The 22,202-nt window shown below is 55.4% G+C and overlaps 1 protein-coding gene across 2 annotated transcripts in view; it reads left to right on the plus strand.

Moving 5' to 3' along the window:
- Window positions 1-7,769: 7,769 nt before the first annotated feature.
- FBLIM1 (filamin binding LIM protein 1) overlaps window positions 7,770-22,202 on the plus strand; it is a 29,311-nt gene continuing 14,878 nt past the window's right edge. Inside the window, exons 1-5 of one of the 2 annotated variants that reach the window (XM_050789667.1) lie at window positions 7,770-8,095; window positions 14,477-14,746; window positions 18,819-19,012; window positions 19,958-20,060; window positions 21,502-21,671. In XM_050789667.1, coding sequence (XP_050645624.1) covers window positions 14,497-14,746; window positions 18,819-19,012; window positions 19,958-20,060; window positions 21,502-21,671 — 717 coding nt within the window. In that variant the 5' untranslated portion in view covers window positions 7,770-8,095; window positions 14,477-14,496. Of the gene's footprint in view, window positions 8,096-8,556; window positions 8,616-14,476; window positions 14,747-18,818; window positions 19,013-19,957; window positions 20,061-21,501; window positions 21,672-22,202 lie in introns of those variants that run through there. The other variant, XM_050789659.1, reaches the window with a different exon arrangement.

Here is a 22,202-nt window from a genome sequence, read left to right on the forward strand (position 1 = left end):
AGTGAACTGGGATCATGCCACTGCACTTCAGCCGGACATCAGAGTGAGACTCTGTCTCAAAACAAACACACAAAATTAAAGCCGGGTCAGGGGACAGAGTGACGACGGGGGGTGGGTGGGGCGGGCAGGAGTGAGAAGGTGTATTTGTTATCTACAGCTGCGTCACAAATTACCCCCAAACTTGAAGAGTTTAAAACAACAGACATCGATCGTCTTGCTCTTTCTGTGGGTCAGGGATCTGGGTGCTGCTGAGCCAGGTCCTATGTCTCAGGGCTGCTGTCAAGGTGTCACCGAGGCTGTGGAGTCATCTTAAGGCCCAGGGCCTCCCTTCTTCCTTGCCACTTGGGCCTCCTGCAGGGCAGCCCTACAGGGTGGCAGCTGGCTTTCCTCAGAGCCGGCCAGGGACAGGGGTGGAGGAGAGGCAAGCTCACGCTGCTGCGCTCTTTTTGTCTCAATGCTGAAAGTGACATCCTATTGTTTTGGTCACAATCTATCGCTGAGGAGAGGTCCCCAGGTCCCACCCACCCGAGGGGAGGGCATGGATCCCAGGAGGTGGGGATCCTGGGGACATCTCAGAAGCTGCCGTCCACGGAGGGCTCCTGTGAGGAGGGGGCATTGGAGCAGAGACCTGAACAGAGTCAGGGGACAACCAAGCAAACAGCGGAGGGAAGAACTTCCCAGCTCAGCTAGGGCCTTGTGGCAGGAACAGGCCAGGGGATTTAGGAAGGTGGTAGAGCAGGGCACAGTGGCACACGCCTGTAATCCCAGCACTTTGGGAGGCTGAGGTGGGTGGATCACAAGGTCAGGAATTCAAGACCAGCCTGGCCAAGATGGTGAAACCCCGTCTCTACTAAAGATACCAAAATTAGCCAGGCGTGGTGGCGGGTGCCTGTAATCCCAGCTACTTGGGAGGCTGAGGCAGAGAATTGCTTGAACCCAGGAGCGAAGGTTGCAGTGAGCCCAGATCGCACCACTGCACTCCAGCCTGGGTGACAGAGCCCGAGAGGGTGGAGCGGCAGGGCCTGGAGCGCTGGGCAAGGCTTTGGATTGCGTTGCCCTGAGGGGAGCCAGTGGAGGGTTTCGCACGAGGACATGACAGAAGCTGATGTACATCTTGAGAGGAGTCCTCTCGTGGCTGTTTTCAGAATAGTTTGGAAGCATTTGGAGTAACCCAGGTGAGAAGACAGGCATTCCCAGGCCAAGGGGGTGGTATTGAAGCCCTGGCAGGTTTCAAGGCTTCAGAGTTGCCTGAGGGACTGAGGAGGGGTCAGTGCCGCTGCAGCAGAGCGGGTGAGGGGTACAGTGGTGGGAGATGCTGTCTCAGGGGTGGGTTGGGGTGGGATCACACAGGGCCAGGGTGAGGGGCTTGGCGTTGTCCCGGAGAGCAATGGGGAGCCACAGAGGGCTATGCACAGAAGGGTGTTAGATGCTGCTTTAGTGAGGTGTTCTGGCTACTGTGAGAAGAGGGGATTGTAAAGAATAAGAGTGAGGCATATGGGCCAGGTGTAGTGGCTCACGCCTGTAATCCCAACACTTTGGGAGACCAAGACAGGAGGATTTCGTGAGCCCAGGAGTTCAAGGCCAGTCTGGGCAACATAGTGAGACCTCATCTCTACAAATAATAAAAAACATTACACTTTGGGAGGTTGAGGCAGGTAGATCACGAGGTCAGGAGTTTGAGACCATCCTGGCTAACATGGTGAAACCCCATCTCTACTAAAAATACAAAAAACTAGCTGGGTGTGGTGGTGGGTGCCTGTAATCCCAGCTACTCAGGAGGCTGAGGCAGGAGAATGGCATGAACCCGGGAGGCGGAGCTTGCGCCACTGCACTCCAGCCTAGGTGACAGAGCGAGACTCCATCTCAAAAAATAAATAAATAAATAAATAAATAAAAGAGCTGGGCATAGTGGCATGTGCCTGTACTCTCAGCTGCTCAGGAGGCTGAGGTGGGAGGATCACTTGGGTCCAGGAGGTGGAGGCTGCAGTGAACCATAATCACACCATTGCACTCCAGCCTGGGTGATAGAGCAAGATCCCATCTCAAAACAAAATAAAATAAAAACAGCAAGGCAGATCCAATTTTAAGGACTCCCTTTAGGAAAAATAATACAGAATTCGTATGAAAGTGACTATTTTTTTTGGGTGGGGGGGAGAACAGAGCCTCACTATGTCGCCCAGGCTGGAGTGCAATGGCACGATCTCAGCTCACTGCAACCTCCGCCTCCTGAGTTCAAGCGATTATCCTGCCTCAGCCTACTGAGTACCTGGGATTACAGGTGCACACCACCACGACTGGCTAATTTTTGTATTTTTAGTAGAGACAGGGCTTCACCATGTTGGCCAGGATGGTCTCGAACTTCTGACGTCAGGTGATCCGCCCACCTTAGCCTCCCAAAATGCTGGGATTACAGGCTTGAGCCACTGTGCCTGGCCAAAAGTGACTATTTAGAACAAGGAAAAAAAGCACAACAAATGACTGCAGACTTGGAGATTTGGGTCCTTCTTCTGATGTCTCCCTGGACAGTTTGCTAGGCGTGCTTCATGGACATGCTTCCTGAGTGAAACTGGCTTCCCTCCTTGTCTAGAACACTCTGTAACTCCGAGCAACTCCCAGCCTTCACAGGGGCCATGGAAGTAAGGCCATGAGCATAAGTTTTATTAACTTCACAATAAGCCCACCTCTGGCTAAGAGAGAAGAGGGGGAGACCCACAGGGGCAATGGCAGGTTCCAGGCCACGTTGTGCTTTAGTAAGGAGAAGGCTCAGGGCTTGAGGGTGTGGAGATAGATCAGCAAGGGCGGATGGTGGGATAGATGCTGCTGGGAGCAGAGGATCCCAGTGGGATGGGGGCTCAAGAGGGGGCCGGGATCAGTGAGGGTTTGGGGCTGGCTCAGAGACCCTCCCAAATAAGGGGCAGAGGGGCCCTGACTGGCAAGTCCTAGGGCGAAGAGGGGCCCCCTCAGTCCGCCGAGCCTCAGGCCCCTCCTTGGCCTCTCCCACACTTCTCACCCTCCTCACACTGGAGCCTGTGCTGATTTGCTGAGTGGACGGCCTGGCCGTGGGAACCAGCACGCCTGGTCAGAGCCAGTTCAGGCCCCTAAACCTGAGGGGGATTAACACCCAGACAATATTGTCACAGCCAGGTCTTGGGAAGCTGGGATCTGCCTGGGTGAGGCAGTTTGGACACAGGATTGGAGCCTGAGAGTGGACACCATGTGGCTCTAGCTGTGGCCTGGTCAATTCCCACTTGACTTTTTTTCCTTTTTTCTTTTTTGGCGGAGTCTCGCGTTGTCTAGGCTGGAGTGTAGTGGCACGATCTCGGCTCACTGCAACTTCCACTTCCAGGGTTCAAGCAATTCTCCTGCCTCAGCCTCCCGAGTAGTGGGGATTACAGGTGCCTGCCACCACGCTGAGCTAATTTTTTTTTTTTTGAGACAGAGTTTGGCTCGTCACCCAGGCTGGAGTGCAGTGGTGCGATCTCAGCTTACTGCAATCTCTGCCTCCCAGGTTCAAGCAATTCTCCTGCCTCAGCCTCCTGAGTACCTGGGATTACAGGCGCCTGCCACCATGCCTGGCTAATTTTTGTATTTCTAGTAGAGACAGGGTTTTGACATGTTAGCCAGGCTGGTTTCAAACTCCTGACCTCAAACGATCTGCCTGCCTTGGCCTCCCAAAGTGCTGTGATTATAGGCGTGAGCCACTGCACCCAGCCTCATGACTATTTATTTAGAACAAGGAGAAAAAGCGCAACAAATAACTGGAGAAACACAATTTTAACCGGTTTAAGAAAAAGTAAGGGCCAGGCACGGTGGCTCATGCCTGTAATCCCAGCACTTTGGGAGGCCGAGGTGGGCGGATCACAAGGTCAGGAGATCGAGACCATCCTGGCTAACACGGTGAAACCCCATCTCTACTAAAAAAAAAATACCAAAAAATTAGCCAGGCATGGTGGCGTGCGCCTGTAGTCCCAGCTGCTGGGGAGGCTGAGGCAGGAAATCATGCCACTGCACTCCAGCCTGAGTGACAGAGCAAGACTCTGTCTCAAAAAAAAAAAAAAAAAAGAAAAGAAAAGAAAAAGTAAGGGAGCCCATAGTTGTACTCCAGTCTGGGTGACAAAGCAAGACTCTGTCTCAAAAGAATAAAAAATAAAAAGTAAGGGGGAAAAAATGCATTGACTCTGGAGGTCTGGTAGTAGGACTTGCAGGCATGGCTGGATCCAGCAGCTTAAGTGATGAAATCAGTTATCTTTCTTTCTCTATCTCTTTGCTCTGCTGTCCTCTGTGGTGGTCCAAGTGAGGGGCAGAAGTGGTGTCAAGCTTGTATTCTGCCAGTCAACAAGCCCAGAGAGCTTATTTTAGAACTAACAGCCACCATGATTGGCTAGACGTGGGTCATGTATACATACATCTGCAGAGCCAGGGGATGTAGGAGTCCCATCTTTTTTTTTTTTTTTTTTTTTTTTTTTTTTTTTTTGAGACGGAGTCTCGCTCTGTCGCCCAGGCTGGGGTGCAGTGGCCGGATCTCAGCTCACTGCAAGCTCCGCCTCCCGGGTTTAGCCATTCTCCTGCCTCAGCCTCCCGAGTAGCTGGGACTACAGGCGCCCACCACTTCGCCCGGCTAGTTTTTTTGTATTTTTTAGTAGAGATGGGGTTTCACCGTGTTAGCCAGGATGGTCTCGATCTTCTGACCTCGTGATTCGCCCGTCTCGGCCTCCCAAAGTGCTGGGATTACAGGCATGAGCCACCGTGCCCGGCCTAGGAGTCCCATCTTAACCCCAGGCACTGAGAGTGGAAGAGAGGTTCCCCAAACAGAAACTGACTGGTTATCAGAATCAGGGAAAGCAGTGCTGGGCTATCAGGAGCCATGGATGTTCCTTGGATTCTCTTGCAGGACAAAGTCACGTCCTTCCCTTCCCTTCAGCACTTTGTCCCTCTTACTAAAACCTCTATCCTTTATGTGGTGGGGAGAGCAAAGGAATTCATCTTTGAACACCTACGGAGCACCAGGTATTTTTACCCACATTTACCCCACCAGATTATCGCTATGAAGCCACAAGGGACAAACCTGGGTTTGCAACCCCTCTTTTGCAAGAAGAAACTGAGGCCCAGAAAGACGTGATTTGCCGAAGGTTGGCAAATGGCAGAGCTGGAATCGCTTCCAGACACTGATGTTACTCACAGCTATATCTGTGTCCCCATCTGACCCAGCCACCATGGGGGAGCTCCCTTTTCTCTATGCTGCTCCTCTCCCTGCCCTGCCTAGCACAGGGCCCCACACACAGCAGCACCCAGGAAATACGCATTGGACTGACCTGACTCTAAGCAGGTAGGGTGGAGGATGGGGGATGGAGGAAGAAGCTGGGAGGCCCAAGGGGCTTCCGAGGCTGTCTGCCAAGCTGATGTCTGACCTTGAAAGCCCAAGTGGCCGGGCACGGTGGCTCAAGCCTGTAATCCCAGCACTTTGGGAGGCCGAGACGGGCGGATCACAAGGTCAGGAGATCGAGACCATCCTGGCTAACACGGTGAAACCCCGTCTCTACTAAAAAATACAAAAACCTAGCCGGGCGAGGTGGCGGGCGTCTGTAGTCCCAGCTACTCGGGAGGCTGAGGCAGGAGAATGGCGTGAACTCGGGAGGCGGAGCTTGCAGTGAGCTGAGATCCGGCCACTGCACTCCAGTCTGGGCGACAAAGCGAGACTCTGTCTCAACAAAAAAAAAAAAAAAAAAAAAAAAAAAAAGAAAGCCCAAGTTTTCCCCTCTGCCCCCTTTCCCTGGGAATATTCGTCCCTATTCTCACACTGGCTCCTCCCCATCTCAACTTAACCCTCACCTCCTCACAGACGTTTTCCCATCCCCACTTCACCCCCACCCACCCCCTTTTGTCTCAGACCCTTGTCCATTCCTTCATAGCACATTTTACGATTGGTTATGATGATGCTAATTTACTTTATGGTTTGCTCCACCCAACCTCCCTGTAAGGTCTGTGGGGACAAGGACTGATCATGTCTGATTTGATCCTGTCGTCTCCTTGACTCATGCATTGCACACAGTGGGTGCCTGGCCAGTGTCCGCTCAGTCAAAGCTCTCCACTGTGGAGGTACCACCCCCGCCCCGGCAAGCCCTCAAACCTCTCTGCCACCCCTTCCCTGCCACTCAGGGTCTCAGCTGCCACCATCCTTATAGGAGATTGAGCCCCTTGCCTGCTGGGGCCATATGAGGGAGAAGAAAGCCCTCGGGAGCCTGGCAGGGAGGGTGGAGGGCAGCAGAGCCTCTGCGCTGGCAGACAAAGGGCGTGTGTTCTCGTCCAGGGCACTTCCTGGGTTTCTGTTGCAGGAAGTTTGGCACCTGCCGATCAGTGACATCGACACCCGGGCTGCTGCGGGCCAGGTCGAACCCCTCCAGCCGGGAGCAGTGGTGGCGGTGGAACAGGCGGCCTGGGGTGCTGGAGGCAGGTAAGCAGAGGCGGTTGAACTCCTCATTCCCCTTGGACTGTCCCAGAGCAGATGTGGGAAGCCTGGGTCCTAGATTAAGTCAGCATGACCTTGAACAAGGCCCCAAATCAACCCTTCGTTGCCTCACTATCCCACCTGGGGGTGCAACAGGTGGTTCAGGGGATGTCATGGAGGTGAGGGCAGGCAGCTCTACTTTTATCTCTTCAATAAACTTTCGGGTCACTAAGCACTTGTAAAGGGGTTCTACAGCCAAAAGCGCCTGAAAACCCCCAGATCGCACCTTCCTCCTTTGCGTCCTTCCTGTCTCTGGCGTTCAGTGTTTCCCTCCTGGTGGAGGGTATGGGGAAGTCTCCTCCAAAGAGTGCTGCAAAGCTGAGGTTTTGTGGGGGGGTGCGGGGGCAGGATATCACTGCCAAGCCAGGAATGAGCCGAGCGGGGACTCAGCCTTGAGTTCCAGCCTCGCCCTGCTGCACAGAACTCTCATCACCTCCAAGCCCCAGCTTCCGAATCTGTAAAGGGTGGCAGTGGTGCCTGTTCCTGAGACTAGCAGAGCTGTGTGCCCAGGGACACAGTGGCTCTGGTTTGAATCTGGCTCTGTCATTTGCCCCTAGTGTGGCCTTGAGCCTCTCTGGGCCTCAGTGTCCTTGACTGTGAACAGGAATCACCAGCCCTGGCGCCCAGGGCTCTTGTGGGATTAGGATGGGGATGAGGATGGGTCCCCGCACCTAGAAAGCCCCTGTCAATAGCAGCTGCTGGGACTGCTGCAGTTACTGCTGCTGTTACTGCAGCCTGGCTTCGAGGATCAGACGGGAAAAGGGGCAACAAGAGGGATGGGAGGGGCAATGATCAGTGGGTGAGGGCGGAAGCAGCCTCCTCCGACCCTCATAAACCAGCCTGCCTCAGAAACAGCCCCAGAGCCAGTCCCAGAGCCACCCTGGAGGGGTGACTAGCTGAGGGGTTGCAGGAGAGGGGCAGATCCTGCCTGGCCGCCCCACAGATGGCGCTGGGTCCAGCGCTCCTCCAGCCTCAGTCACTGTGGCTTTAATCAAAAGAACAATCTGTTTGCCTGTGAATCAGACCCAGATTCCTTTCCCCACAATGTTCCTGAGGCCTCTAGGGACCCAGGCAGTCCATCCCGGCCCCATCCCAGGCCCCAGAGTCCAGGCTCTGCCTCCCCTCCGGCTCCTGTCCTATCTGCTTCAGCTGGGAGGGGGAGGGAGGGGTTCAGCCACAGGACCAGCCGGGCCCTGCCTTCCAGAGCTCCTGTCCCCGGGTACACCGGGACCCACCTGCAGAGGGCTTATGGCCCAGGAGAGCAGAACAAAGTGACCTGCTCCACTGGGGGTCTCTGAGACCCCCACCCCCAGGGACACTCCCGGAAAAAGCCCCCAACCTAGCATATATTAACCACTATTAATCACAGTCCTGGCTGTGACTGTCATCTTTTATCCTCAGGACAACCTGGAGAGGTAGGCAGTGGCTACCTCCACTTTACAGATGAAGATACTGAGGCTCAGGAGGTGGCCTGACTGCTCCAGGTCTCACGCTTAGTGAACGGCCGCAGAACCCTGGTCGGTTTGATGCAGGACCCCAGCGGATCCCAGAGCCAAACCAGGGTGTAAGCGCTCACCTCCGCCGGACAGGGTAGGTGGGGTCGCCAACGCAGGAGAGTGACGGAAGGGGAAGGACAGGGACCACTTGGGGTCCATAAAGGATGCGACGGGGTGGGCAACGGGGAGAGAAGGAACCCCACCCCCACTCCCATCCTTCCACGCCCACTCCCCATCCCCCCTACCCCCCCATCCCCACACCCTATCCCCCATCCCCACTCCCCATCCCCCCATCCCCACCCCCGGGCCTGTGCCAAGGGGGAGGGGAGATGTGGTCCAGGGAACAAAAGGAGGGGGAGGGGGAGGGGGAGGGGGCGGCGCGAGGCGCGGCCGGGCAGGTTGGGGGGCAGGTAGGGGCCGCTTCCGCGGGGCGGGAATCCCGCGCCCCCTCCCCGCGAGCCTCACCTTTTATGGTAACGCGGCGCGGGGCGGCGGGGCGGAGGGAGCCGAGGGGGCGGGGAGGGCGGACGGGCGGAGGGGGCGGGAGGCCCCGCGGCTCCGGGCTCCGCTGTCGCGGGCGTCGGATCGGAGCCGCCGGGACGCTGGCGGCCCAGGTAAGCCGGCCGGGTGGGTGGGGATCGCGTCCCTCCGTCCCTGCCCCCGGTGCACACAGGTGACAGCGCGGGCAGCGCTCGGCCGGAGCCTGCTCTGTCCCCAGCCGGGACCCCTGGCGCGGCGCCCCTGGAGGGGCCTGTGGGTGGGGGGTGCGGTCATCACGCCCTTTGCGTCCCAGTCTCTTGGTCTCTGTCCGCGGAGTCGGGGGGTCGGCAGGTTCGGAGCGAGGGCTCAGTGAGGGTGGCGGAGGGCCAAGTCCCAGCCCGGGAGCGGGAGCGGGAGCCGGGGACCGGGCGCGCTGGGCGGAAGCTCCCGCACAAAGGGCCGGAGTCCCGCACATGGATCCAATTAAAGCCCCGGCGGCGCCCCGCTGTGACCCCGGCGGCCGCCCTGCTCGGCTGCCTGCGGAGGGTCCCGCGTTTCCGGAGCCCCGGGGAGCTCTGGGCCCCTTTTCCCAACCAGGGTCAGGCAAGGGGAGGGACGGGCCCCGGGGCTGCTCCTCTTTGGGCCTCACGCGCCTGTCGGGGGCTGAGAAGGTGTGGAGATGGCCGATCCCTAGGTGTGTGCCCTGGGGCGATCTTGGCGCCCTCCCTACCCCTCACCTCCCGCCCAAGCCAGAGGACCCCGGGGAGAGGCTGGGGCCGCGCCCAGATTCCTGCTCTTAATGACGGTGTAGGCTCTGTCCGGGTCCTGGAGGCACCCCCAGCCGAGCCCAGCCCCCGGGCTGCTTCTCCCGCTCAGCCGCTGCCTAACCAGCTGTCCTTCTCTTTGCCCCTTCCAAGGGCCTGGACCCTGAGTCTTCTTTCTTTATATATACTCTCAGCGCCCTAGGGACACACTCATTCTCACTTTATGAAAAAAACGAGACCAGAGAGTTTCGGTGACCTGTTCGGGGTCACCCCGCAGGAAAGAAGTGGGGCCCCGTGTGAACCCAGCTCTCTACCTCCTCTGTTTCCCTGGGGTGGGAGAGAGGTTGAGGGAATCCCTCCCCTAAGCTGCAAGGTGGGAGGGGTTGGGGTACTGTCCCCGCCGCCACTGCCTAAGTTTAATTCCGTGCTCAAAGGTACACTGCTTTATCCAGTCATTAAAGAACAAAGCTGGCCGGACGCGGTGGCTCACGCCTGTAATCCCAGCACTTTGGGAAGCCGAGGCGGGCGGATAACCTGAGGTCAGGAGTTGGAGACCATTCCGGCCAACATGGTGAAACCCGGTCTCTACTAAAAATACAAAAGTTAGCCGGGTGTGGTGGCACACACCTGTAATCCCACGCTGGCTGTCTCAAGCTTTAGTTTTATACTTTGTTATAAGTTTAAGAATCTATTTTTGTCAGCCAGGCACGGTGGCTCATGCCTGTAATTCCAGCACTTTGGGAGGCTGAAGCAGGCGCATCATGAGGTCAGGAGATCGAGACCATCCTGGCAAACACGGTGAAACCCCGTCTCTACTAAAAAATACCAAAAAAAATTAGCCAGGCTTGATGGCAGGTGCCTGTAGTCCCAGCTACTTGGGAGGCTGAGGCAGGAGAGTGGCATGAACCCGAGCTTGCAGTGAGCCGAGTTCGTGCCACTGCACTCCAGCCTGAGCAACAGAGCGAGACTCCCTCTCAAAAAAAAAAAAAAAAAAAAAAAGAATCGGCCCGGGGCGGTGGCTCAAGCCTGTAATCCCAGCACTTTGGGAGGCTGAGACGGGTGGATCACGAGGTCAGGAGATCGAGACCATCCTGGCTAACATGGTGAAACCCCGTCTCTACTAAGAAATACGAAAAAACTAGCTGGGCAAGGTGGGGGGTACCTGTAGTCCCAGCTACTTGGGAGGCTGAGGCAGGAGAATGGTGTAAACCCGGGAGGCGAAGCTTGCAGTGAGCTGAGATCCGGCCACTGCACTCCAGCCTGGGCAACACAGCGAGACTCTGTCTCAAAAAAAAAAAAAAAAAAGAATCTATTTATGTATTTTTGTTAACAATGTTCAGAGTGCGTGCATGTGAGATTTAAAGAAATACCAAACAACTCACTGATAAGGCACTTATCTCGTGCCAGGCCCTGTGCCAAGTGCTATATGTGCCTCAAAACTCACCAGCCTCTCAATCTAGCTGCAAGAAAGGCCCATCCTGCCCCCACTTCGTAGATGGACCCTGTGAGGTTCCAAGAGGTTAAGTGACTTTCCCAGGCCATCCATGGCACTCAGAATTCTAATGGAACATCATCCAAAAGTCCCCAGACACACTTTTCCTTCCTTGGGTGGCACAAGGTCGCCCAAGTTCCCAGGCCTGTTCTCACTCTAGAGTGGCCCAATCCAGACCAGAAATCTTGTGGTCGACACGTTCCAGGCTGGTCCCTAGGGGCTGCTGTGGGCCTTCGGGATGGCCCTCCGCCTCCTCCCACCCAGCCCTGACCCTTCCTCCACTCCTCCAGGAAGTCGGATCTGCCTGGTTTCTCGGAAAATGTCCAGCACTGAGGCCAGATGTTCACAGCTGGGCAGCCCCCATGCCTCCCAAGAAGTGACTGTAGGGACCTCAGGCCCCAGGGGGACTAAGCTGGGGAGTTTCAAAGCCCTGTCAATCCCATCAGGAAAGGGAGCCCCAGCTTCCCCCCGGTCCCACTGCCCCCCATTCAGCTGGGAGCAGGCTGTAAGTTCCCCAGGGCAGTGTCCCAGTCAGTCGCGCCCAGGGGACCCTCCGCCCCCACTCTTCCTCCCCCAGAGAGCGAATCACAGATCCAGTTAGATAAGTGGAGAAAAGTGGGAACAAAGGGAGGGAAAGTCATTTCCTGTCCAAAGGAAGGAAGGAGGCAGGGATCCAGCCTGCCACCCAGCCCAGCTAGAGGCTGCAGCCTAGGGGCAGAGGATGTGCAGCTCAGGGGGGCCACCCCCACAGTCCTCCTTCCTACTCCTTATTCCCTACTAGAGAAAGAAAGAAAAAAAAAAAAACCTCTGGGGCCACCTCTAAGTTTTGTTCTTTTTTTTTTTTTTTTGAAAGAGAGTCTCACACTGTCACCCAGGCTGGAGTGCAGTGGTGCAATCTCGGCTCACTGAAACCTCCGCCTCCCAGGATTCAACTGATTCTCCTGCCTCAGCCTCCTAAGTAGCTGGGACTACAGGTGCATGCCACCACACGTGGCTGATTCCCCACCCCCACCCCCACCCCCCCCCCCCCCCCCCCCCCCCCCCCCCCCCCCCCCCCCCCCCCCCCCCCCCCCCACCCCCCCCACCCCCCCCCCCCCCCGCCCACAGAGTGAATCACAGATCCAATTAGATAAGTGGAGAAAAGTGGGAACAAAGGGAGGGAAAGTCATTTCCTGTCCAAAGGAAGGAAGGAGGCAGGGATCCAGCCAGCCACCCAGACCAGCTAGAGGCTGCAGCCTTGGGGCAGTGAATGTGCAGCTCAGGGGGGCCACCCCCACAGTCCTCCTTCCTACTCCTTATTCCCTACTCCAAAAAAAAAACCAAAATCAAAAAACCTCTGGGGCCGCTTCTAAGCTTTGTTCTTTTTTTTTTTTTTTTTTTTTGAGACAGAGTCTTGCTCAGTGGCCAAGGCTGGAGTGCAGTGGTGCAATCTCGGCTCACTGCAACCTCTGCCCCCCGGGTTTGAGCAATTCTCTGACTCAGCCTCCCGAGTAGCTGAAATTACAGGCGCCCGCCACCATGCCCAGCTAATGTTTGTATTTTTAGTAGAGACAGGGTTTCACCATCTTGGCCAGGGTGGTCTTGAACTCCTTACCTCGTGATCCATCCACCTTGCCCTCCCAAAATGCTGGGATTACAGGCATGAGCCACCACACCTGGCCAAATTTTTGTATTTTTAGTAGAGACAGTGTTTCACCGTGTTGGCCAGGATGGTCTTAAACTCCTGACCTCAAGTGATCGCCCACCTCCCAAAGTGCTATGATTACAGGTGTGAGCCACCGACCCAGCTGGATCTGTGCTTTGATGCCTGCACTCTGAGCTATCCTCTAGACACACAAAGAATGCAGACACCGCTGAAGGTCAGACGCCTTGATAGTGAGCTTGTGAGCCAGCCTGTCCTGCCCTGGGGCTGTCATCACTTTCTTCCACCCTTGGCAGCAGGAAACCGCCCTTGGAGAGGGCCAGGAATCAGGGGGCGCCTTGTGGACGAGGTGATGTTTGAGCTGGGCCTCTAAGAGAAAGCTGAAATTCACCCTATGGGGGCAGGAGAGGAAAACCAGAGGAGAAACACTGCAAGGCAAGAGAGAGGACATAGGAAGGGCAAGTGGTCCAGGGGCTCAAAGAGGCTGAGGCCGCCGCAGTTGGACTTCATCCTGAGGTGGTGGAGAGCCATGCATTTTTTTTTTTTTTTCGGACAGAGTTTCGCTCTTGTTGCCCAGGCTCGAGTGCAATGGCGCCATCTCAGCTCACTGCAGCCTCCACCCCCACGGGTTCAAGTGATTCTCCTGCCTCAGCCTCCCAAATAGCTGGGATTACAGGCGCCCGCCAGTACACCCGGCTGATTTTTGTATTTTTAGTAGAGATGGGGTTTAACCATGTTGGCCAGGCTGGTCTCGAACTCTAGATCTCAGGTGATCCACCTGCCTCAGCCTCCCAAAGTGCTGGGATTACAGGTATGAGCCACCACTTCCCACCTTTTTTTTTTTTTTTCTAAGACAGAGTCTCGCTCTGTTGCCCAGGCTGGAGTGCAGTGTTGCAATCTCGGCTCACCGCAACCTCGGCCTCCCAGGTTCAAGCAAGCCTCACCCTCTCAAGTAGCTGGGATTACAGGTGCCCACCATCACGCATGGCTAATTTTTGTATTTTTAGTAGAGGTGGGGGGGGTTCACGTTGGTCAGGGTGGTCTCGAACTCCTGACCTCAAGTGATCCACCTGCCTCAGCCTCCCAAAATGCTGGGATTATAGCTGTGAGCCACCATGCCCAGCCCATGGAAGGCTTTTGAGTAAAGGAAAAAGAGACTGATGCTCTAGAAAGATCAGGGTTAGGAGGTGAGACCAGAGGCCATGGAACCTCCCCATCTCTGTCCTTGCCCCCTGCCCACTGCCCAGGCCTGAACCAGGACCCGGGTTTTGGAGATTGGGTGGAGTGAGAGATTCCAGTACTAGAAAGCAAGCAAGGAGGGTGCTGGCTCGTGTGCAGGCCTGGGAAAGGGCAAAGCAGAGCAAAGTGGCCCAGAGCCTGGGCTCTGGGTTCCAATGCTACCTCACCATTGTGTGACCCTGGACAGGTGACTTCTCTCTGAGTCTCAATTGCTTGATGTGTTAGGTAGGTGGTGATAGTGCTTGCCCCACAGCCACCTTGTGAGTGTTTATGAGTTAATGAGGATAATGTGCTCAGGGCAGCTCTCACTGCCCCCGCCCACTCCGCCACTGGAGCCCAGCCCTGACGCCCTGACAGATCCTGATCTGTTCTCTTTCCCTTCCAAAGTGGAGCTAGCCTGAGCCTCCAGGACTTCAGCCCTTCCAGGAGAATCTGATCCCAGGTGAGGGAGGTCACTTGGGGTGTGGCCCAGCAGGCAGGCGGGACTCCAGGCTGGGAACAGAAGTCAGCCCTGCTGGGGCTGGGAGCTGAAGGAGCTGTTCCTTTCTCACAGGTGTTAGACGAGGAAAAGTGATCATTGGTGAGGGCCGCCCTTTGCTTCCCTAGGTGTGCAGGTTCGGGCGAGGGGCAGTCAGGACTTCCGGGTCTCACCCCGTGGCCAAGTCCCCTGGTGGGCCCTGTCTTCCCTAGCAGGACACCCCCACCCCCTCTCTGGCTGGGCTGGGTGCTGGACTGAGTTGTTGGGGGGGTAGGGTGGCTGACCTGTCTTTTTGGGAGGAGGGAGGCTCTCTGACTCTCGGGGAAGGGTGTCTGTGTGTCCAGGTGGCAATCCCGTGCCATGCCCCACTCTGTCCCTAGCCACACCAGGAGCTGAAGCCATGGCCTCAAAGCCTGAGAAGAGGGTGGCATCGTCTGTCTTTATCACCCTGGCACCCCCGCGCCGCGATGTGGCTGTGGCGGAGGAAGTGAGGCAGGCGGTTTGTGAGGCCCGGCGTGGCCGCCCCTGGGCGCCTCCTGCCCCAGTGAAGACACCCGAGGCTGGCTTGGCGAGGAGGCCCAGCCCCTGGACACCCCCTGGCAAGGCTGCAACCACAGTGCCAGCTGCACCTCTGCAGCTTTCCAATGGAGGTAAGAGCAGAAGGGACTTTGGGGAAGACCAGGTCAGAGGCAGAGGTGGGGAGGAAGGGGCGGGCTCCAGCATCATTCATTCATTCATTTGTTCGTTCATTCAGTGCCTACTAAGTGCCAGGCAGATTCTGGAACCCAGTTGCCTGGGTGTGAACCCTGGCTTCTCCATTTCTCAGCTGGGTGATGTTGGCGGGCCACTTAACCTCTCGTGCCTCAGTTTCCTAATCTGTAAAACAGGGATAAAGATAGTACCTCCCTCGGAATGTGGTTATGAGGATTAAATGAGTTAATACGCATGTAGAGTGTTTAGCCTTGTCCATGTCACACGGAAAGTGCTGAGACATAAGGTTTTGAGCCTGCACGAAGCTTCCATCCCAGTGTAGGGAGCACACATAATGAAGATACGATGTCTGATGTCGGGCAGACACATGCGCTCTCATGGAGTGAAGCATGGTGGAGGGGTGAGGAGGGGCAGCTTTTTTGTTTGTTTTGAAACAGAGTCTCACTCGGTCACCAGGCTGGAGTGCAGTGGTGCAATCTCAGCTCACTGCAACTTCTACCTCCCAGGTTCAAGCCATTCTCCTGCCTCAGCCTCAGCCTCCTGAGTAGCTGGGATTACAGGCACGCACCACGATGCCTGGCTAATTTTTGTATTTTTAGTAGAGACAGGGTTTTGCCATGTTGTTCAGGCTGGTCTCGAACACCTGACCTCAGGTGATCTGCCCGCCTCGACCTCCCAAGGTGCCAGGATTACAGGTGTGAGCCACTGTGCCTCGCCGAGGGGCAGCTTTTCATAGGGTGCTCAGGATGGCTTCTCTGAAGAGGTGACATTTCAGCTGAAACCTGAATGTCAGCATGGAGCTGGCCAGGGGGAGGTGAAGTCTGAGGGGCGGTGCAGAGGCCCTGAGGCGGGAGGGAATTTGGTGGGTAAAGGGTCTTTTAAAGTGCCTTTGTTTTCTCCTGGGCTTTGCTGTTCTCTTGCTGTATGAGCGGAGTGAGCCCTCTCCTTGCTCTGGGCCTCAGGGTCGTCTTCTGGAAAGTGGAAATGTGTGTGTGGATGTGACCATCAGTCACAAAATGAACACAGCACTAATGAGTGTTCCATTCCCTTGGGCCTGGTCGGACTGGCCCCGTTGCCATGGTGACAGGGAACCTTCCAGTCCTCTTCCCTGTGTCTCCTGTGGAAAGTCTCAGCTGTCGGGCGGGGCAGGAGTGAGGAAGGGTGACAGCCCAGGGCCCTGGGGCAGGGGGTGGGTCATCATCTGACAGGGTACCAGCTGAGATGCTAAAGGGAAGAGGCCAGTCCAGGGTAGCAGTCCCTGGAGTCTTCCAGGTGCCTAGTCAGGTGTCTTGCTGTCCTTGAGCAGGGCTGGGGCAGCCCTGTCTGTCATAGAAATCAGCTAGCGATCAGTTGGAAGTGCTGATTACTGGAAGCCAGAAAGGGGTCAAGACAAGGGGCCACGTGGGTTTGAGTGCGCATATGTTTCTGGAACGTGCTTCCTCCTTGTGACGGATACTCCCATGTTGATCTTTCCTTCCTAATCTCGCATCCCAAGAACACAGGCTCCTCCCAGCTACCTCGATGTATAGGAGGGCCATCTTGACAAAATTCACACATCAGGACATAGGATCCAACTGGAAACAAAAATATGTGCCCCTTCTGGGTGGGCAAGGAAGTCTGGGAAATAATAAGACTAGATGTCAGAATTTCTGGGACATTTTCTTTTTTTCTTTTCTCTTTTTTTTTTTTTTTTTTGAGACAGAGTCTCACTCTGTTGCCCAGGCTGGAGTATAGTGGTACGATCTCGGCTCACTGCAAGCTTCGCCTCCCGGGATCACGCCATCCTCCTGTCTCAGCCTCCTCAGTAGCTGGGACTACAGGTGCCCACCAACACACCCAGCTAATTTTTGTATTTTTTGTAGAGACGGGGTTTTACCGTGTTAGCCAGGATGGTCTCGACCTCCTGACCTCGTGATCCGTCCGCCTCGGCCTCCGAAAGTGCTGGGATGACAGGCGTGAGCCACCACACCCAGACTAAGTTTTTTTTTTTTTTTTTTAGATGGCGTTTTGCTCTTGTTGCCCAGGCTGGAGTGCAGTGGCGCCTGGCATTTCCGGGGCATTTTCATGGTTGTTGGGATTATGGGAAGAGGATCTTGGGAGTGTGGGAACAAGATCAAACTTGCCTGGGAAGGACTGGCCTGTCACTGGTCAGCATGGCTGGCCGGCCGTTTCGTCTGCCAATTTGATACCCTCAAACAGAGCACAGGGATCTTGGGGTTCAGTCTCCCTGAAGTGAGGTAAGTTTTAGGTGACCAGCTTGGTCATGTGCCTGGTCTGACACAAAGGCTGGCCCCAGGCCCTGGGGATGCTGCCAGCTGCTTGAAACCATCTACACCGAAGGCTGCCTGCCATCTGCTGTCTGCCTAGTGCATGTCCTCTCAGAGTCATCCTCGAGCAGGTCTGGGACCCCCTTTCTTCCCACCTGCCCTGGGGCCTCAGGTCCCCCTGCTTCTCCCTTGAATTCCTGCCCGCCCATCACAGCCTGTGGGCCCTGCACCGGGAGGCAGGCACTGGGAGAGGCCACAGCACTCTTACACTACCTCTCCAACACCTGGTTCCTGACTCTGTGAGCTCATCGGGGTCTGGTTCTCACACTTCCGCTGAGTCAGCAGCAGCGTCACCCGGGCCTGTACCAACACAGCCACCGTCCGTTCCAGCACAGCTGCTGGGTCCCGCCCCAGGTATTTCTTGATTCAGCAGATCTGCCGTGGGGCCCCATAATTTGCATTTCTTTTTTTATTTTTTCCAAGATAGGGTCTTGTTCTGTCACCCAAGCTGGAGTGCAGTGCAGTGGCGTGATCACAGCTCACTGTACCCTCAACCTCCCTCGCTCAAGCAATCCTCCCACCTCAGCGTCCCAAGGAGCTGAGACTGCAAACTCTCACCACCAAGCCTAGCTAATTTTTGTATGTGTGTATATATATATGTATATTTTGAAACAAAGTCTCGCTCTGTCGCCCAGGCAGGAGTGCAGTGGCGTGATCTCGGCTCACTGCAAGTTCCGCCTTCCGGGTTCACGCCATTCTTCTATCTCAGCCTCCTGAGTAGCTGGGACTACAGGCGCCCACCACCACACCCAGCTAATTTTTGCGTTTTTAGTAGAGATGGGGTTTCACCATGGTTGCCAGGCTGGTCTCAGGTGATCTGCCCGCCTCAGCCTCCCAAAGTGGTGGGATTACAGGCGTGAGCCACCACACCCAGCCTAATTTTTTTTTTTTTTTTTTAAGATGGTGTTTTGCTCTTGATGCCCAGGCTGGAGTGCAGTGGTGCAATCTCAGCTCACGGCAACCTCTGCCTCCTGGGTTCAAGCGAATCTCCTGCCTCAGCCTCCTCGGTAGCTGGGATTATAGGCATGCGCCACCACACCCTGCTAATTTTGTATTTTTAGTAGACGCGGGGTTTCTCCATGTTGGTCAGGCTGGTCTCAAACTTCCAACCTCAGGTGATCCGCCTGCCTCAGCCCCACAAAGTGCTGGGATTACAGGCATGAGCCACTGCACCTGGCCTTTTTTTTTTTTTTTTTTTTTTTTTTTTTTTTTTTGAGACAGGGTCTGGCTCTGTCTCCCAGGCTGAAGTGCAGTGGTGTGATCTAAGCTCACTGCAGCCTCAACCTCTTGGGCTTAAGTGATCCTCCCATGTCAGCCTCCCAAGTAGCTGGGATTATAGGCCTGTGCCGCCATGTCTGGCTACATTTTTTTTTTAATTTTTAGTAGAGTTGAGGTTTCACTATGTTGCCCAGGCTGCTCTTGAACTTCTGGGTTCAAGCAAAGTGCCTACCTCGGCCTCCCAAAGTGCTGAGGTTATAGGCATGAGCCACCATTCCTGGTGTAAGATTAAGTTTCTTGCCTAAGGACACACAGCAAATCAGTGGCAGAGTTAGAGATGGAACCCAGGCCGGGGTGACCCCAACCCGAGCCCTCGGCTACCCTCCCTGTGCCCATGTGGGTAAGTAAAACCCTCCCCGGTCCACCTGGGAGGCTCTGACCAGCCCTCTCTCCTCCCCCATTGCAGGATGCCCACCCCCTCCTCCTGTCCTGGATGGTGAGGATGTGCTTCCTGACCTGGACCTCCTCCCGCCCCCTCCACCGCCCCCTCCGGTGCTCCTACCTTCTGAAGAGGAGGCTCCTGCTCCAATGGGGACCTCACTCATTGCAGACTTACAGCAGCTGCACCTGTCCCCACCCCCGCCCCCGCCCCCACCACAGGTACTGCCCTCCCCAGCAAATCCCTTGGTCTCCTGGGTTAAGGGACGGGGAGTCTGGGCATTCAGGGGTTCTAAACCTGGACTTTGTCTGGTGCATTCTTCTGCTCGAGGGCAGTCCGTCTTTGAAGCTCTCAGAAGTCCCTATTCAGCAGGTAAAAATTGGTTAAGCGTTTCATGGTCCCTGGAGAGGGCTGCCACTGCCTCCCCGCTCCACCCGCCGCAGACACACGCTTCAGCTCTGAGGAAGACATTTTCCTGAGTCTGATGTAAATCCCTTAGGCTGCACAGGAAACTTGGTTTTTGTTTGGTTGGTTGATTTTGAGATGGAGTCTCGCTCTGTCGCCCAGGCTGGAGTGCAGTGGCATGATCTTGGCTCACTGCAGCCTCCGCTTCCCAGGTTCAAGGTGATTCTCCTGCCACAGCTTCCTGAGTAGCTGGAATTACAGGCACCCGCACCATGCCTGGCTAATTTTTGTACTTTTTGTAGAGGTGGGGTTTCACCATGTTGGTCAGGCTGGTCTCGAACTACTCACCTCAGGTGATCCACCCAGCTGGGCCTCCCAAAGTGCTGGAATTACAGGTGTGAGCCACTGCGCCTGGCCAGGAACCTGTTTTTTTAACCCTGGGCCCTTAACAGAGGTTGTGTAGAAATGGGGGGCATCACAGGCCAAGGGCTTAGTCCACTTCAGTCCAGCATCCACGGGGAAGCCTGGTTGCAGAAAAGTCCTAAGTAGGATGAGGAGCAGTGGCTGATCAAGGGACCCCAGTCAGCTGCCACTACAACCTTCCTGCTGAGAGACTTAGGCAGGTCCCTTGCTTCCCTGGGCCTCGGTTTCCTTCTCAGTGCAATGTGGCTAATTGCACCCGTTGCCACCCAGAAGAGGAGCAGAGCTGGGAGGGTTGCCTGGGGTCCCCACTGGGTGACTCCCTGTCTGCATCCCCACAGGCCCCAGCGGAGGGACCTTCAGTCCAGCCTGGTCCCCTCAGGCCCGTGGAGGAAGAGCTGCCACCTCCCCCAGCAGAACCTGTTGAGAAAGAGGTGTCCACAGGTGGGTGCACGGGGCTGGGAGGATTCTGGGGGCATCTCATGGGGCCAGCATGGGCTTCCAGGTTGAAACCAGGAGAGTGAGGACGCCCCTTCCCATCCCCACCCCAGCTCATGTTATAATGATGGACTTTGTAGGTGGGCATCCATGTAATTTGTGTTGCCTTAGCCTTTTCCCCTTTATACCTAAATTCTATTTAAAATGTTAGTCTGCACAGTTTGCTACGATAACAAAAATGTCTTGAAATTTTGTCTCATTATTTTATTTTCTGAATACCTAATGCCCTCACACGGTGCAAAATAAACAGCACGAGTGGGGACACAGTGAGAAGCCTGCAACCTGCCCCATCCCTTTACCACCCGGTTTCCTTCCCGATGGGCGTCCTCTGTCATTGAGCTCTCATGTATCCTGCCAAAGACACTGTGCACATACGAGCAAATACAAATATGTGTCTACCCACTCCCTCCCCCCATTTTTCCATAAGCAGCAAACTAGGCCCTTCTGCTGTTCACTTTCTTTACTTCGTACATCTCAGAGCTGGTCACATATCAGAATATAAAGTGGCTCTTGGCCGGGCGTGGTAGCTCACACCTATAATCCCAGCACTTTGGGAGGCTGAGGCAGGTGGATTACCTGAGGTCAGGAGTTCAAGACCTGCCTGGCCAACATGGTGAAACGCTGTCTCTACTAAAAATATGAAAATTAGCTGGGCGTGGTGGTGTGTGCCTGTAATCTCAGCCACTTGGGAGGCCAAGGCAGGAGAACTGCTTGAACCCGGGAGGCAGAGGTTGCAGTGAGCCGAGATTGTGCCACTGCACTCCAGCCTGGGTGACAGAGCCTCCATCTCAAAAACAAATAAATAAAATAAAATAAAGTGGCTCCTGGCTGGGCATAGTGGCTCATGCCTGTAATCCCAGCACTTTGGGCGGTCAAGGCAGCCAACAATCCCTTTGTCCTGAAACTGCTGTCCAGAATTCCTTTTTTTTTGTTGTTTTTTTCTGAAATAGAGTCTCGCTCTGTCACCCAGACTGGAGTGCAGTGGCACGATCTCGGCTCACTGCAACCTCCACCTCCTAGGTTCAAGTGAGTCTCCTGCCTCAGCCCCATGAGTAGCTGGGACTACAGGGGCATGCCACTACGCCCAGCTAATTTTTGTATTTTTAGTAGAGATGGGATTTCACCATGTTGGCTAGGCTGGTCTAGAACTCCTGGCCTCAAGTGATCCGCTCACCTTGGCCTCCCAAAGTGCTGGCATTACAGGCATGAGCCACCACACCTGACTCAGATTCCTTTTTAATGCTCCTCATGACCCTCTGTATTTGTCATTTGAGGAATTTACAGGGTTTGAGACAGAGCCTCAGGTACACTGGGCATGTTCTGGGTGGTGCCTGGGTACAGTCCTCGCAGGCTGGGCTAATAATGGCCTGTGTCTTCCCTACCCCAGACATCTGTGCCTTCTGCCACAAGACCGTGTCCCCCCGAGAGCTGGCTGTGGAGGCCATGAAAAGGCAGTACCATGCCCAGTGCTTTACATGCCGCACCTGCCGCCGCCAGCTGGCTGGACAGAGCTTCTACCAGAAGGATGGGCGACCCCTCTGCGAACCCTGCTACCAGGTAACCCCTACAGCAGACCTCTGGGTGCCAGGCACTGAGCTGAGCACTTAGAATATGTTATATCATTTCATTCCCCATACAATCCTGGGAAGTAGGCACTATTGACCCCTTTCACAGATGAGGAAACTGAGGCTCAGAAAGAGGGAGCCCAGTGAAGGCGATTAGTTTCCTAGGGCTGCCTTTAAGAGATCACAACCTTGGTGACTTCCAACAATACACGTTTATTCTATCCCGGTTCTGGAGGTCAGAAGTCCAATATCAGCTTCACTGGGCCAAAACCAAGGTGTTGTGCTGTCTGCAGGCTTGAGGGAGAACCCACATCTCTGCCTTTTGCAATTTCTTTTTTTTTAGTTCTTTTTTGGGGTGGGGGACGGAGTCTCACTCTATCGCCTAGGCTGGAGTGCAGTAGCATGATCTCGTCTCACTGCAACATCTGCCACCCAGGTTCAAGGGATTCTTCTGCCTCGGCCTCCTGAGTAGCTGGGATTACAGGCACCTGCCACCGCACCTGGCTAATTTTTGTATTTTTCA

The sequence above is a fragment of the Macaca thibetana genome, chromosome 1, assembly GCF_024542745.1.
Source record: "Macaca thibetana thibetana isolate TM-01 chromosome 1, ASM2454274v1, whole genome shotgun sequence".
Taxonomy (NCBI): Eukaryota; Metazoa; Chordata; class Mammalia; order Primates; family Cercopithecidae; genus Macaca; species Macaca thibetana.